Genomic DNA, 14,261 nt, shown 5'->3' with positions numbered 1-14,261 from the left:
GTCATGATATCAGGGTCCTGGGATTGAACCCCGCATGGGGCTCTCTGCTCAGCAGGGAGCCTGCTCCCCACCCCTTTCTCTCTGCCTGCCTCTGCCTACTTGTGATCTCTGTCTGTCAAATAAATCAATAAAATCTCTTTAAAAAAAAAAGATAAAATACATGGTAAACGTGCTTGGTTTTGGCTCAAGTCATGATCTCAGGGTCCTTAGATCCAGCCCCCCCATCAGTCTCTGCGTTCAGCGTCGAGTTGGCTTGATTTCTCTCCCTGCCCTCTGCCCTTCTGTCCCTCCTACTCCTGCTCTCTGTCTAAATCTGTTCATTTTAGAGAGTACCAAGTAGACTCTGTGCTGAGTGCATATCCTGTTAAAGGGCTCATCTCAGGACCCTGAGCTAGGGTCAGATCTGACCTGAGATTTTACCTCAGCCAAAACCAAGAGTCAGATGGTTACCTCACTGTGCCACTGAGGCACCCCATAAATAAATCCTAAAAAAAAAAAAACAAAAAAAAACTTGATAGCTTTTTTGCTCTTAAAGAATTGATAAATTGCAATTTTAAAGATGAAGTCTATCATTTAGATCCTGTTTTTGTTATTTTTTAAATTACTTAGGAAATAGGGAGATAGGAATAAGTCTGTTTAGTTCATCAGACTGAGTGTAAATTCAGAAGCAGTATAATGCTTGGAGTTTTGTTTTTGTTTTTGTTTTTTTTTAAGATTGATTCATTTGACAGTGTGAGCGCATAACAGCGGAGGGGGCAGAGGGAGAGGGAGAAGTAGGCCCTCCGTTGAGCCCAACGTGGGGCACGAATCCAGGACCCTGGAATCATGACCTTAGCCAAAGGTATCATGACCTGAGCCACCCAGGTATCCCTGCTTGGAGATTTTGTAAAACATTTTCTGTATTTTTAAAAGATAACTTCAAAGGTCATTTCTGTTTTATTTATTTACTTACTTTTTGAGGAGGGGAGTGGCAGAGGAAGAGAGAATCCTAAGCAGGTTCCATTGCCAGTGCACAGCCCTAGGTGGGTCTGGATCTCATGACCCTGAGAAAATGACCTGAGCCAAAATCAGGAGTGGGACGCTCAGCTGACTGAGCCACCCAGGAGTCCCTCTTTTCTGTTTTAAAGAAAACCTGTGGGAGTGAGTGAACTTAAAATACTGAGGTTTTTGATACACAACTAGTCATTGTATTCTCACCACATTCTATTTACTCACCAACTATAATCCCATAAAATGAGCCTCATTTCTTACTACTTTCTGTCTGTACACATACTTCTTTTTTTTTTTTTTTTAAAGATTTTATTTATTTATCAGAGAGAGAGAGGGAGAGAGAGCAAGCACAGGCAGATAGAATGGCAGGCAGAGGCAGAGGGAGAAGCAGGCTCCCCGATGAGCAAGGAGCCCGATGTGGGACTCGATCCCAGGACGCCGGGATCATGACCTGAGCCGAAGGCAGCTGCTTAACCAACTGAGCCACCCAGGCGTCCCTGTACACATACTTCTTAAAATTCTGTATTTGAAAGATTTTATTTATTTGAGAGTGCATGGGGTAGTGTGAGGGAGAGGCAGAGGAACAAGCGGACTCCTGGATGAGCAGGGAGCCCAATAGGGAGCTCTATCCCAGGAACCTGAGATCATGGCCCAAAGTCAGGCTCTTAACTAAGCCACCCAGGCACCCCTTAGATTGTATCTTTAAGTAATCTCTACACCTGATGTGGGGCTTGAACTCAGGACCCTGAGATCAAGAATAGAAGTGCCACCCAGGGGGCACCTGGGTGGCTCAGTGGGTTAAAGCCTCTGTCTTCGGCTCAGGACATGATCCCAGGGTGCTGGGATCGAGCCTCGCATTGGGCTCTCTGCTCGGCAGGGAGCCTGCTTCCTCCTCCCTCTCTCTCTGCCTGTCTCTCTGCCTACTTGTGATCTCTGTCTGTCAAATAAATAAAATCTTAAAAAAAAAAAAATGCCACCCAGTTTGCCAGGCACCCCTGTATACATATTTTTAGAGAGTTTTAGGCATGTGGTTGCCTGGTAGAAAAATGCCACATTTTAACAATGGAATTTGGAATGGTGGAATTTGGGAAACCTGAATTGAAACGCTCCTTAACTGGAAAGTTGACATTCAACCACATTCCTTTTTATCTTTCTCATTCCACCAAGACTTAACTGTACAGTGATCTACTGATAGGATGTCTTTAACTAGTCAGGATTGGCTTTCCCGATTTTAGATATTAGACATTGTCTTGTTGGTTCTCCTCAACAGTCCTATCCTAAGGAGGCAAATGCCACTCAAATCAGTAAAGCCTCAAAACATGTTAATTTTTCCTTTTTTGAGATTGTCCTTTGTGAACACAAGGACATGCTTTGTTCTTCATAGTCAAAGGTGAAATACTATCACACCATATTTGGTAATCTGTCTTGCCACTAATGCCAGGTTATGGGTTAAACGGTAGGGGGTGGGCGATCAGAGGTTGAATGTAGTTAAGTTTCATTTTTTTAGTTCCTGTATAACAAGTGAAAGGAAGAAGGGTGACTATGAGATAACACGAGAAAAAGCTTAGATTCACCCCAGAATGTGGTAGAATTTGTCATGACCAAGTGTCTAAGTTCTCATTGCTATTCAAAAGATTCATCAAGAGCCAAAACAACAACAAAAAATCGCCCTCTCCCCGCCATCTGTTGATTATTCGTTTCGAGCTGTCTGCTGGCTGGCCAGCATCTGACTCCCGGGGCTGGCGTCTGCGTCCGTCCAGGCATTCGTGTGAATGGCCAGGCACCGTTCTCAGTGCCCGCCAACAAGACCGGGAGAGAAGTGAGCAGGTCAACCGTCATAAACTGGGGTGACGGGCAGGAACGGCCTTTAATTTAAGCCCTGGTTCTCTGGGTAGCGGTGAAGAACCGTTTCTTTGCTGACCGTGGCTGGTGAACCTCACTACCGCCGATAAACCTTCCAAGAGCCTGCAGCCCCCGGACCCGCCCGCGCGAGAGCCAGGACGGCGCACCTGAGGTCTCGCGAGAGCCGGGGTTGGCCCCTCGGCGACGCCGTAGCGGGGCCGGCGGGCGCGTTCCTCTGGGCGGGCGGTTTGGGTGCTTGCTCGGACTGGCCGAGGGCGCGGGGCTCCGGGGTTCGGGGCTCGCCCCCCGCTCCGGGCAGGAGCGCCTATGGCGTTTGAAAGGTGACCCTGCGCTCACCGACTTTCTCCGGGGGCGGAGGAAGCACCCATGAACCCTTCGGCGACCTTTCTCGCCGGGCGCCAGGTGAGCGGCAGCCGCGGGCTCAGCGTCCCCGCCGGCGCGTCCGGGAGCGAGCGGACAGCGATTCTCGCGGGACGGGGAGCACTCTGGCCGAACCCGGGTGGTTTTTAAGGAACGGTTTCTCCTTAAAATGGAAAACGATACACTACGAAGAGGAGAAACGGAGCGTCTGCACCCTTCTCTTAGTAGGAACGACATTCGGCCCAGGCGCCGAGACGAGCGGCGAGTAACGAGGTGCTCACTTTGTAACGACTCCCGGGCTTTTGGAGAGGGCTTTTCTCGGCGCCGCCTCGCTCCTGACCTGAATTTCCTTCATAGTGACCTGCGAGGGGCGGAGAACGCTCGTGGCTCCGTTTTCCAAAAAGGGTTGAAAACGAGCTTTGCATTTATGAGTGTACGATGAAAAGTGAGCTTGGCATTCATCAGTACGGTGAAATGCGCTTTTTTCCCTTTTCTCTCTCTCTCTCTCTCTCTTTTTTTTTTTTTTTTTGCACGTTTGACGTGTTGCCGGTTTTCCTATGCCAGAATTTGTGCTTTTTGCCTGCGCGCCCATTACTGCATCCCCAAGCACCTGGCGCTCAGCAAGGATTTGTCCAGTGAATTAATGAATGGTTTATCAAAGACTAGAATTTAAATCTTGTGATTTGATATCACTTGACCCAAATTCCGTTTTTTGTGCTTACTTGTTAGTAACTGTGATTCATTTATCATTATTTATTTACAAATCCCTATTTTCCAGAAAGCAGTATTGATATACATGGGCCTCTGGTGAACTTTTAACTACTATTTTATTTATTTATTTTTAAAGATTTTATGTACTTATTACACAGAAATCAGAAGTAGGTAGAGAGGCAGGCAGAGAGAGGGAGAAGCAGGCTCCCCACCGAGCTTTGAGCCCATTCCAGCCAGTCCCAGGAACCTGAGATCATGACCCGAGTTGAAGGCAGAGGCTTAACCCACTGAGCCACCCAGGCGCTCCTTTTAACTACTATTTTTAAGATAGAATTCTTGAAGTAACACTTTCAGTTCTTTGTTTCTTGGCTAAGGAGCAGTACCATATTTCAATATGGTACTAATAGCTGTACCATATTGAAATGAATAATAGCTGTTTGGAAAAACTATGTATCCCTTCACATGTTTAAGTTGTTATCTAAAAATTTTCCTTAAAAAATATAACGGTAATGGGGCGCCTGGGTGGCTCAGTGGGTTGAGGCCTCTGCCTTCAGCTCAGGTCATGATCTCAGGGTCCTGGGATCGAGCCCCGCATCAGGCTCTCTGCTCAGCAGGGAGCCTGCTTCCTCCTCTCTTTCTCTCTGCCTGCCTCTCTGACTACTTGTAATCTCTACCAAATAAATAAAATCTTTAAAAAAAATATAACGGTATTTTTCCTTATATTTCCTTACATTTCCTTAAAAAAAGATAGCTCATGTTTGTTGAGTGCTTACGCTGTGCCAGGTAATGTGGAGTGCTTTACACAATTTATCTTGCTTAATCCACACAACTAAGAAGTTGAAGTGTTACTATTACCGTTTTACAGGTGAGGAAACCAAGGCTTAGAGAGCTTAAGTAACTTGTGCAATGTTAGAGAGCCACTAAAGTGGTTAAATCTGGATTCACACTTAGGTCAGACCAACTTCACGATCTAGTTTAAAATGACATACGCGGGGTGCCTGGGTGGCTCAGTGGGTTAAACCTCTGCCTTCCGCTCAGGTCATGATCTCAGGGTCCTGGGATCGAGCGCCGAATCGGGCGCCTGCTTCCTTCTCTCTCTGTCTCTCTGCCTGCCTCTCTGCCTACTTGTGATCTCTGTTTCTCAAGTAAGTAAATAAAATCTTTAAAAATAAAGACTAAAAGTAAAATGACATATGCATAAAGGGAATCACTGTAGATAATTTTATTAGGTATGAAATGGCATCATGGTGATATAAAAAGTGTTCATTTTTAGAGAGGTATGCAAAATATGTGAGTTTTCTTTTTAACAACAAAAAGAGAAAGGAAAATTGAAACGTGACAGAATCTTGATAATGGTAGAACTTAGGTACTGAACATAAGAGAGTTTATTGTATAGTTCTCTTGTCTTCTGTGTAGGTTTGAAAATTTTCCTTTATAAATAGGTGTGTTGAGTTTGGACCAATCACAGTATTACATTATTCTTGGTAGATTGATTACGTGCTAGATGTTATGAGACTTATTTACGTTCAAACAGTAATTATTTCATGTTTTCCTTTACCTGATTGATCCGGGAATTGCTGGGGCAAAGTGTGGGGTAATATTGTTGATTGATACAAGGAATGGGTTGACAGCAAAGACCAAAATGCCAAAATGAGTTTATTTGTGATAAGCTAATGAAGGTTTTACAGATGGTCCCACTTTTTAAGAATGGCATGTGTGGTATGACAGGAAATTATAGAGGCAGAGTGCACAGTAGGCATGAAAAAAATTGTTTTAAATCTACACGATTTTGATGCCATGTTATAACCAGTGAATAAAAAATAATTTAACTGCCTTGAATTGGCAGCAAAAGAAGATACAATTATTTGGAAAAAATGCCTCAGCTGACTTATGTTATTGATTAGTTTTCTTTTGATGTAAAACCACTTTCTTTGCTTAGAACATCGGGTCAGAAGTTGAGATTTCCACTATCGAGAAACAACGGAAAGAGCTGCAGCTGCTTATTGGAGAATTAAAAGATCGTGATAAAGAGCTCAATGATATGGTTGCAGTACATCAGAGACAACTTCTTTCATGGGAAGAGGATCGGCAGAAAGTGTTGACTTTGGAAGAACGTTGCAGCAAATTAGAAGGTCAGAAATACATAAGCAGTATCTGTTACGCACTTATTTTTATTTTTTATTTTTTTTAAAGATTTTATTGATGTATTCAACAGAGAGAGAGATCACAAGTAGGCAGAGAAGCAGGCAGAGAGAGAGGGGGAAGCAGGCTCCCTGCTGTGCAGAGAGCCTGATGTGGGGCTCGATCCCAGGACCCTGAGATCATGACCTGAGCTGAAGGCAGAGGCTTAACCCACTGAGCCACCCAGGCGCCCCTGTTACACACTTCTATATGCCAGCCTATTCAAAGGACTCATGGGTTAGACACAAATGTATTTATTTTAAAATAAATATTTTTATTTGGGAAAGTGAATGAGCACACGTACGAGCAGGGAGGGGGCAGAGGGAGAGGGAGAGAATCCTTAGGCAGACTCCTTACTGAGCATGGAGCCCGACATGGGGCTCAGTCTCTGGACCCCAGGATTATGACCTGAGCCGAAATCAAGAGTCAGATGCTCAACCAACCACCACCCTGGCACCCGAGACACAAATGTATTTAAATATTAAATATGTTAGGGGAGAAAAGGGGGCTCACAGGAAAGATAAGAGAAAGAAAGAATATCTCAACACAGTCCCTGCTGCCCTAGAGTTTAGTTTAATTGAAGGTAGGAGGCCTTTATGAACACTCAGAGTTGAATAAACACAATGTGAATTAAAGTTGGGCAGACAGCTTAAATGTAGAAAGGGTGTGGAGTGAGCTCCAGTTAACCTGAAGTGTCAAGAGTGAATCTGAGGTGCGCCTGGGTGGCTCAGTGGGTTAAGCATCTGCCTTCAGCTTAGGTCATGATCCCAGGGTCCTGGGATCGAGCCCCACATGGAGCTCTCTGCTCAGCAGGGAGATTGCTTGTGATCTCTCTCTCTCTGTAAAATAAATAAATAATGAATCTGAACGAAATTAGTTTTGAGGGCGCCTGGGTGGCTTAGTTGATAAGCAGCTGCCTTCAGCTCAGGTCATAATCCTGGAGTTGCAGGATTGAGTCCCACATCGGGCTCCCTGCTCAGCGGGGAGTCTGTTTCTCCCTGACTTCTCCCCTCTCATGCTCTCTCTCTTTCATTCTCTCTCTCTCAAATAAATAAATAATCTTAAAAAAAATTTTTTTTTTAAGATTTTATTTATTTATTTGACAGACAGAGATCACAAGTAGGCAGAGAGGCAGGCAGAGAGAGAGAGAGAGGAGGAAACAGGCTCCCCGCTGAGCAGAGAGCCCAATGTGGGGCTTGATCCCAGAACCCTGGGATCATGACCCGAGCTGAAGGCAGAGGCTTTAACCCACTGAGCCACCCAGGCGCCCCTAAATAATCTTTTTAAAAAAATAAATAATCTTTAAAAAAAAAGGAAAAATAAATTAGTTTTGAGCTAGAATATGAATAAAGATGCCATGGGACTAGCCATTTCTGTTGAACTGATAGAAAGATTTTGAATTTTTGGTATTGAACTTGATCTTAAGTATCTAAAATAGTCCTCTTTTAAAAATATAGCAGTCTCGGGACGCCTGGGTGGCTCAGTTGGTTAAGCAGCTGCCTTCGGCTCAGGTCATGATCCCGGCGTCCTGGGATCAAGTCCCACATCGGGCTCCTTGCTCATTAGGGAGCCTACTTCTCCCTCTGCCTCTGCCTGCCATTCTGTCTGCCTGTGCTTGCTCTCTCTCCCTCTCTCTCTCTGACAAAATAATTAAATAAAATCTTTAAAAAAAAAATATATAGCAGTCTCAAAAATGGCTTACAAAAATTTTCTTTGTACCATATTTTAATTCTGTCATCCCATCAGTGCTGCCCTAAGGTCTGAATGTTCTAGTGATACTACATCAATACCAGACATCAGTATCAGAAGGGAAAACTTTAGATCTGTTTAATAGATAACTACATTGCACCTCCTTTTTTATCTTCTGTTACCCAAAGGATTCAATAAACCTGACAGTCTGCCATATCTTCTTTATCCATTCATCTGTTGTTGGACATCTAGGTAAACTTGACCATTTAAATATGCATAGTTTTCCATTTCTTTGATGATCATTTGATTTTCCTCTCACCATACCCAGCCACACACATCGTGTTTGATTCGGTCGCACATTAGATGTGATATATAATACCTTATACAAATGTGTTAAAGAGAATGAAGATGACATTGCACATAGCCAACAGTATCTGGTTTTAAAATAAGAAACTTGAGGGGCGCCTGGGTGGCTGAGTTGGTTAAACATCTGACTCTTGATTTCACCTCAGGTCATGAGTTCAAGTCCTGTGTTGGAGCTCCAAGCCCAGCATGGAGCCTACTTAGAAAAAAAGATTCTCATTCTCATTAGTAATTGGGGAAATGCAAATTAAAACCACAATGAGATACCATTTACGCTTACCAGACTGGCAAAAATTACCAGGTATGTGTAAAGGTAGCAGGTGTTGTGGAGCCAAGGGAAGACTCATTCCCTGCTGGTGGGAGTGTCCGTTGGTACCACTACTTTGGAAAATCATTTGACAGTATCTAGTAAAGTTAAAGTTACACCTAGCTCATGGCCCAGCATTTCCACTTCTAGGAATATATGCACAGTTCAGAGTACATGTGATTGACCTAAGGATCTTATTACGTAGATTCTGATACAACAGGTCTGTGGCCTGAGCTTTTCTGACAGATTAACCAGGTGATGTCAACGCTGCTGGGTCAAGGACCCCATTGGAGTAGCAAGGCTCTAGAGAAACTTGCAAACATGCACCAAGATACATGTATAAGAATATTCAGAGCAGTGTTGTTCATAACAGCTGCAAAGTGGAAACAACCCAAGTGACCATCAGTGGTAGTAAATACATTTCGGCGTAGTCCTATAATGGGATATCATGTAGTGACAACAGTGCGCAAATACCAGTCACATACAACAATGTGGATGAATCAATGGAAGAACTCATAGAGTATGGTCCCAATTATATATGGCTAAAATCAAATTTTTTAGGGATGTGGTCATAGGTGGCAACACTATAATTAAAAAGCAGGCAAACAATTAGCAGGACGGTGGTTGGGAAGGTGGGAATTGGAGACATCGTGCTTAGGAAGTGACATCCAGGGGGCAGGGTTGCTGACTCTCTTGTTTCTTGACTAGGGTCCAGTATCGTGGGTTCCATAATACAATCTTAAGAAAATTATTCTTTAAAAAATTATTTAGCACACTTAACCTTTTAATCGTGTGTTTGAAAATGCATTTTAGCTTCCAGTCTGATCAAAAGGTAGTCATCGATGACATTTCCCTCAGGTGAACTACATAAAAGAACTGAAATAATCAGGTCACTCACAAAGAAGGTAAAAACTCTTGAATCAAATCAAATTGAATGCCAGGTGGTTCTTCAGAAGACTCAGCTACAGCTTCAGGAAATGGCTCAAAAGGCAACCCATTCCTCTCTCCTCTCTGAAGACCTCGAGGTTGGTTTTATTTTGTGATAAGCTTCGCTAGCCCAAATTCTGTTTCAGGTTATCAAGAAATTAGATTTAAATGTTTCCATTAAAATGTATGTGTGTGTGTGTGTGTGTGTAAAAGTTGATCCATCCATCTGAACACAAGGTTTGTGTTTACTGTACGGCTTTGGCTGTGCAGGGCTGTGTTGTCTGGGAGATGAACTTTGTTACCACCTTTTGTGACTGTCAGCCCATCTGGTCTAGGAGCATCCATCACTTTATGAACAACGGGTTATTTTAGAAAGCCTTTCTCAAAGTCTGAGACGAATAGCATCAGGTTTTGGTAGCTTCACGTGATGCTTTCTAAACGTGCCTTCCCTGATAGGATAAACAGTATCTACATCATTTGAGTGCATATTGGGAATAAAATCTGTAAGACTGATTTTTTTCACTTTTCAATTCTAACTGGTCATCAGGTGTTTTTTGAACTCATGTTTTATGAGCAGCACAGAGAGCCAAATTTTTGTTGTTCTAGCCTTCATATTATGCTGGTTTCTTAAAATGCCTTTTTTATTTTTTCAGGCTATTATTCTAGACAGTTTCTAGCTATAAAATAAGTAAACTATTGGTATGTTGTATTAAAAAATGGAAATGCAGGGGGCACTTGCCTGACTCGGTGGGTGGAGCATGTGACTTTTGTTCTTGGGGTCGTGAGTTCAAGCCCCACATTGGACGTAGAGCTTATCTTAAAAAAAAAAAAAAAGGGAAATGTATGAGAGAGAGAATGAGAAAGATCTCTGGTGTCTTTTCTTATAAGGATACTAATCCCATCATGACCTCTTTCGCACCTAACTATCTCTCAAAGGAGCATCTCCAAATAACACCATATTGAAGGTTAGGATTTCAACATATGCGTTTTGGGGGGACGCAATTCAGTTCATAGCAAGAAGATTTTTAAATTATTTTTAAATTTTTATTTTTTATTTTTTTTATTAATAAACTTTATTTCTTAGAGCAGCTTTATATTCACAGCAAAACAGTGGAATGCGTACATTTCTTCTCTACCCCCGCCTCCACCACCAAACACAGTCTCTCCAACTATGCACATTCTGCACCATGGGAGTAGATTTGTTATAGTGAATGTGTTAACACATCATTGTCACCCAGAGTCATAGTTTACATTAGGGTTCACTCTTGGTTTGTATATTCTGTGGGTTTTGACAAATGCATAATGACATGTATCCACCATTGTAGTATTGTACAGAGTAATTTCACTGTCCTAAGAATCCTGTGTTCCATCCCTGTCTCTCCCAACCCCTGGAACCACTGACCTTTTTAGTTAATGTCTTTTCCAGAATACCATATAGTTGGAGTCATATGGAATACAGATTTTTCAGATTGGCTTCTTTTACTTAGTAACATGTATTTAAATTTCCTTCATGAAGATACTATCTTAAAAACCTCATTATTCTTTTTTTTCCAACCAGTAAATATCTTATGTAGTTCTGTGGTTAAAACAAAACAAAACAGAAAAACCTGCAAAAAACCTGATACGTGGGAATACCCCAGTATGAAGTGAAGGTCTTTCAACATAGAGTAAACATTTTATATATGTATACACACACACACACACACACACACACACACACACACACACACGTGCACATAGATGTTCACTAATGCTACTTTATTTCAGTAAATTTCTTACTAATCCAATTTTTGTTCATTTCTTTTTTGCCAGCCTAGAATTAAACATAAAAGAGATTGGGAAATAGACATTTGTAAGCATAACCAATATGATTCAGTAGGGCAAACATAAGCATGGAGAGGATGCTAGAGGTAATGGAGAGAGATATTTGTATTTCTTTTTGATGACTGCTTACTTGGCCCACTTTGTTACTAAATGAATGTTAAAACAGAATGAGCACAGACTGTGGCTAATGATGGTAATGAAAACTTTTAAATGACTCAATTAGTATTTTATGTGTTGTTCCCTTGTAGGCTAGAAACGAAAATCTCAGCAACACATTAGTGGAACTTTCTGCCCAGGTAGGACAATTACAAGCTCGAGAACAGGCTCTCACTACAATGATAAAGCTAAAGGTAATTCAAAATACTGATACCTTCATTTGCCAGGGCACTTTGTACTTTATAAGTGTAGTCACATACATTATCTTCCTCAAGTCCCTTTGCAAATCAGATGGAAGAGCTACCAACGTTACTATCTCTTTTAAAATTCTTATTTTAGTTGGGGGGCGCCTGGGTGGCTCCGTCAGTTGGGCGTCTGCCTTCGGCTCAGCTCATGATCCCAGGGTCTTGGGATTGGGTCCCACATCGGGCTCCCTGCTCAGCGGCAAGTCCACTTCTCCCTCTGTGATCTCTCTCACTTTCACTCACTCTCAAACAGAATCTTTAAAAATAAAGCAAAATAAAATTCTCATTTTAGGGGTAACTGGCTAGAGTAGTAGAGCATGTGACTCTTGATCTTAGGGTTGTGGGTTTGAGCCCTACACTGAATGTGGAGATTACTTAAAAACTTAAAAAAAAAAAATGAGGGGCGTCTGGGTGGCTCAGTCAGATGAGCGTCTGACACTTGATTTTGGCTCAGGTCATGGGTTGTGGGATGGGTTGTGGGATCGAGCCCCACGTTGGGCTCCAGGCTCAGTGGGGAGACTGCTCGAAGGGTCTCTCCCTCTGCCCCTCCCCCCACATGCACACACATGCACTTTTTTTCTCAAGTAAATGAATCTTTAAAGTAAGACACATTTTAGAAATGAGGGAAACAAGTTGTCCCCATCATAAAATGATGTCCCCAAGACACCGAAGGAGGAGACAGGACTCCACTTTTGGTCTCACCTCCAAGGCTTACTCCATGGTTTAGCATGTCCTAATTAACTTGTTTTCTTCCAAGGTATCCAGTGTTAGTTCTCATAAAGTCATTGACAGACTGTTTGTTAGTGTTTCTTTGTTTTGTAATGGAGAGAGGAACTTTTAGCAATCTGGCAGTTGATAGAGCCACTAACATGCCATGACGAGTGACTGGCTGACAGTCTCTTCTGCTGTAACATGTATTTGGCAGCTGGTGACTAGGGAATGGTTTAGGCATAATGGGACCTTCATGCCAGTTCCTATGTGATTTTCCCCCTGCATTTTAATGTTTTAAAGTGGTCATGGGCAAGCTTTCTTAAAATTGAAGAGAAAATATTAAAATCTGCAGAATTGTCTTTAGTCAAATAGTGACCGATTTAGTGGCTTTGACAACTACCCTGGTTTCCATTGTGGCAAACTCCTGGTGAGGCTGTGAGTGCTAATGAAAATGCTGGAAAAGACTCATCAGGTTTGCATACTTAATGGACCTGTTGTTTTTTGCTACCAGTCTAATCACGAAGTTCCATTGGTCTCCCAACCCTGTTTTTACTGTAAATTGAAATGGTGTGGGATGCGCAGACCGTGAGCATCTCTAGGAATGTGTATATGGTGCTGTAGGAGAAATGGCTTTCCTTAAGCAGGGGTGACACCTGCTTCTGAGAACGGTTCTGTATTACAGTTATTGTAATAGTAGTCATTCTATGTGAGTGGGGGAGGGAGGGAACCTTTATTTAGTATGTTTATACTTCTAGGTGTTGTTTGAATTTTCCACAAGCAGATACCTTTTTTGTAATTAAAACAATCACCTCAACAATAAGAGGTTCTGATTTGGGTAGTTTGGGAATCTGCTCTTCGAGTCTGCCATTTTAACAAGCTGGAATAAAGGGGTAGAAAAGAGGCCCGTGGGTTTACCTGTAGTGCAGAGAGTAGGCCCCCCTCCAAGGGCCACCAGCTCTCGTACTGCAATTACAGTCTCTTAAGCAATCACACTGTGGTTGTAAACTTTCTGAAACAGTAAGCTGTGGTGGTTTACGCATGGTGAGAGGGACCAGCTCGCTCGGGGCGAATCGGAGCGAATCGGAGCTCCGTCCCTACCTACTTGCGGAACCGTGGACCTTTCACTCTTGACTCGTCCATCACGTGGGGGTAATGGTAATACCATCTCAGAGAGTTCCCATGAGGTCCCGTTAGTTACCGACAATAAGGTATCTAGGACAAAACCTGGCACATGGTGGGGACTTAACAAGTGAGATCTTCTTATACTGATTAGTTGAAACTTAAAAACCTTACAGAACAGTCTTCAAATTTGGTTCTTAGGACAAAGATATTATCGAGGCCGTCAACCACATTGCAGACTGCTCGGGAAAATTTAAACTGTTAGAGCATGCCTTGCGTGACGCGAAGATGGTGGAGACGTGTATCGTGAAAGAAAAGCAAGATTACAAGCAGAAATTGAAGACACTTAAAGTTGAAGTCAATAAACTGAAAGGTAAGGAAGAGATATCAATGCAAGCATTTCATCTTGGGCACCTATTTCTTCATCTTGTGATTGAGAGGTCTGTTGCCGGCCTTAGATCCTACCGTGAAATGTTCATTTCATTTGTACAGAATTATGCTGCAGTTTTCATGTTATAAGAGGTAAATAACAGACTTGGGGCAAGTGTACAATGAGTTATATTTTTAAAATAAGCTACCTTTGCTGTACCAGTTAGCTGTTGTTAATTTATGCTTCATAACAATCAGCAACAACATCTTGGTGCCATGTCAGCCAGAAGCATCTGATAAGCGTAGGTATCAGCCCAGGGGGGATTGGCTTATCCCGCTTGGGCTCCGCCGAGCTGCTGCTCTGGGGCAATTCCACATCCCGAGTCTCACTTCTCGCCATTTGGCTGGTCTGGGCAACTTTTCCCCTGTGGTGAAGGCAGAAATTT

At 42.7% G+C, this 14,261-nt stretch overlaps 1 protein-coding gene across 5 annotated transcripts in view; it reads left to right on the top strand.

Annotated features, from left to right (window-relative positions):
- Positions 1–3,197: 3,197 nt before the first annotated feature.
- Positions 3,198–14,261, top strand: part of LOC111156438 (coiled-coil domain containing 62) — a 42,307-nt gene continuing 31,243 nt past the window's right edge. For 4 of the 5 annotated variants that reach the window (XM_022517346.1, XM_022517344.1, XM_022517343.1 and 1 more), the window contains exons 1-5: positions 3,198–3,255; positions 5,864–6,056; positions 9,323–9,489; positions 11,464–11,565; positions 13,648–13,819. In XM_022517346.1, the coding sequence (XP_022373054.1) occupies positions 3,220–3,255; positions 5,864–6,056; positions 9,323–9,489; positions 11,464–11,565; positions 13,648–13,819 (670 nt within the window). In that variant the 5' untranslated portion in view covers positions 3,198–3,219. The remainder of the gene's footprint in view (positions 3,256–5,863; positions 6,057–9,322; positions 9,490–11,463; positions 11,566–13,647; positions 13,820–14,261) is intronic. The other variant, XM_022517345.1, reaches the window with a different exon arrangement.

The sequence above is a fragment of the Enhydra lutris genome, unplaced genomic scaffold (assembly GCF_002288905.1).
Source record: "Enhydra lutris kenyoni isolate GAN:26980312 unplaced genomic scaffold, ASM228890v2 scaffoldscaffold46, whole genome shotgun sequence".
NCBI classification, from domain to species: Eukaryota; Metazoa; Chordata; class Mammalia; order Carnivora; family Mustelidae; genus Enhydra; species Enhydra lutris.
The sequence above is the reverse complement of the archived record's forward strand: the minus strand, read 5'-3'. Positions and strand labels throughout refer to the sequence as shown.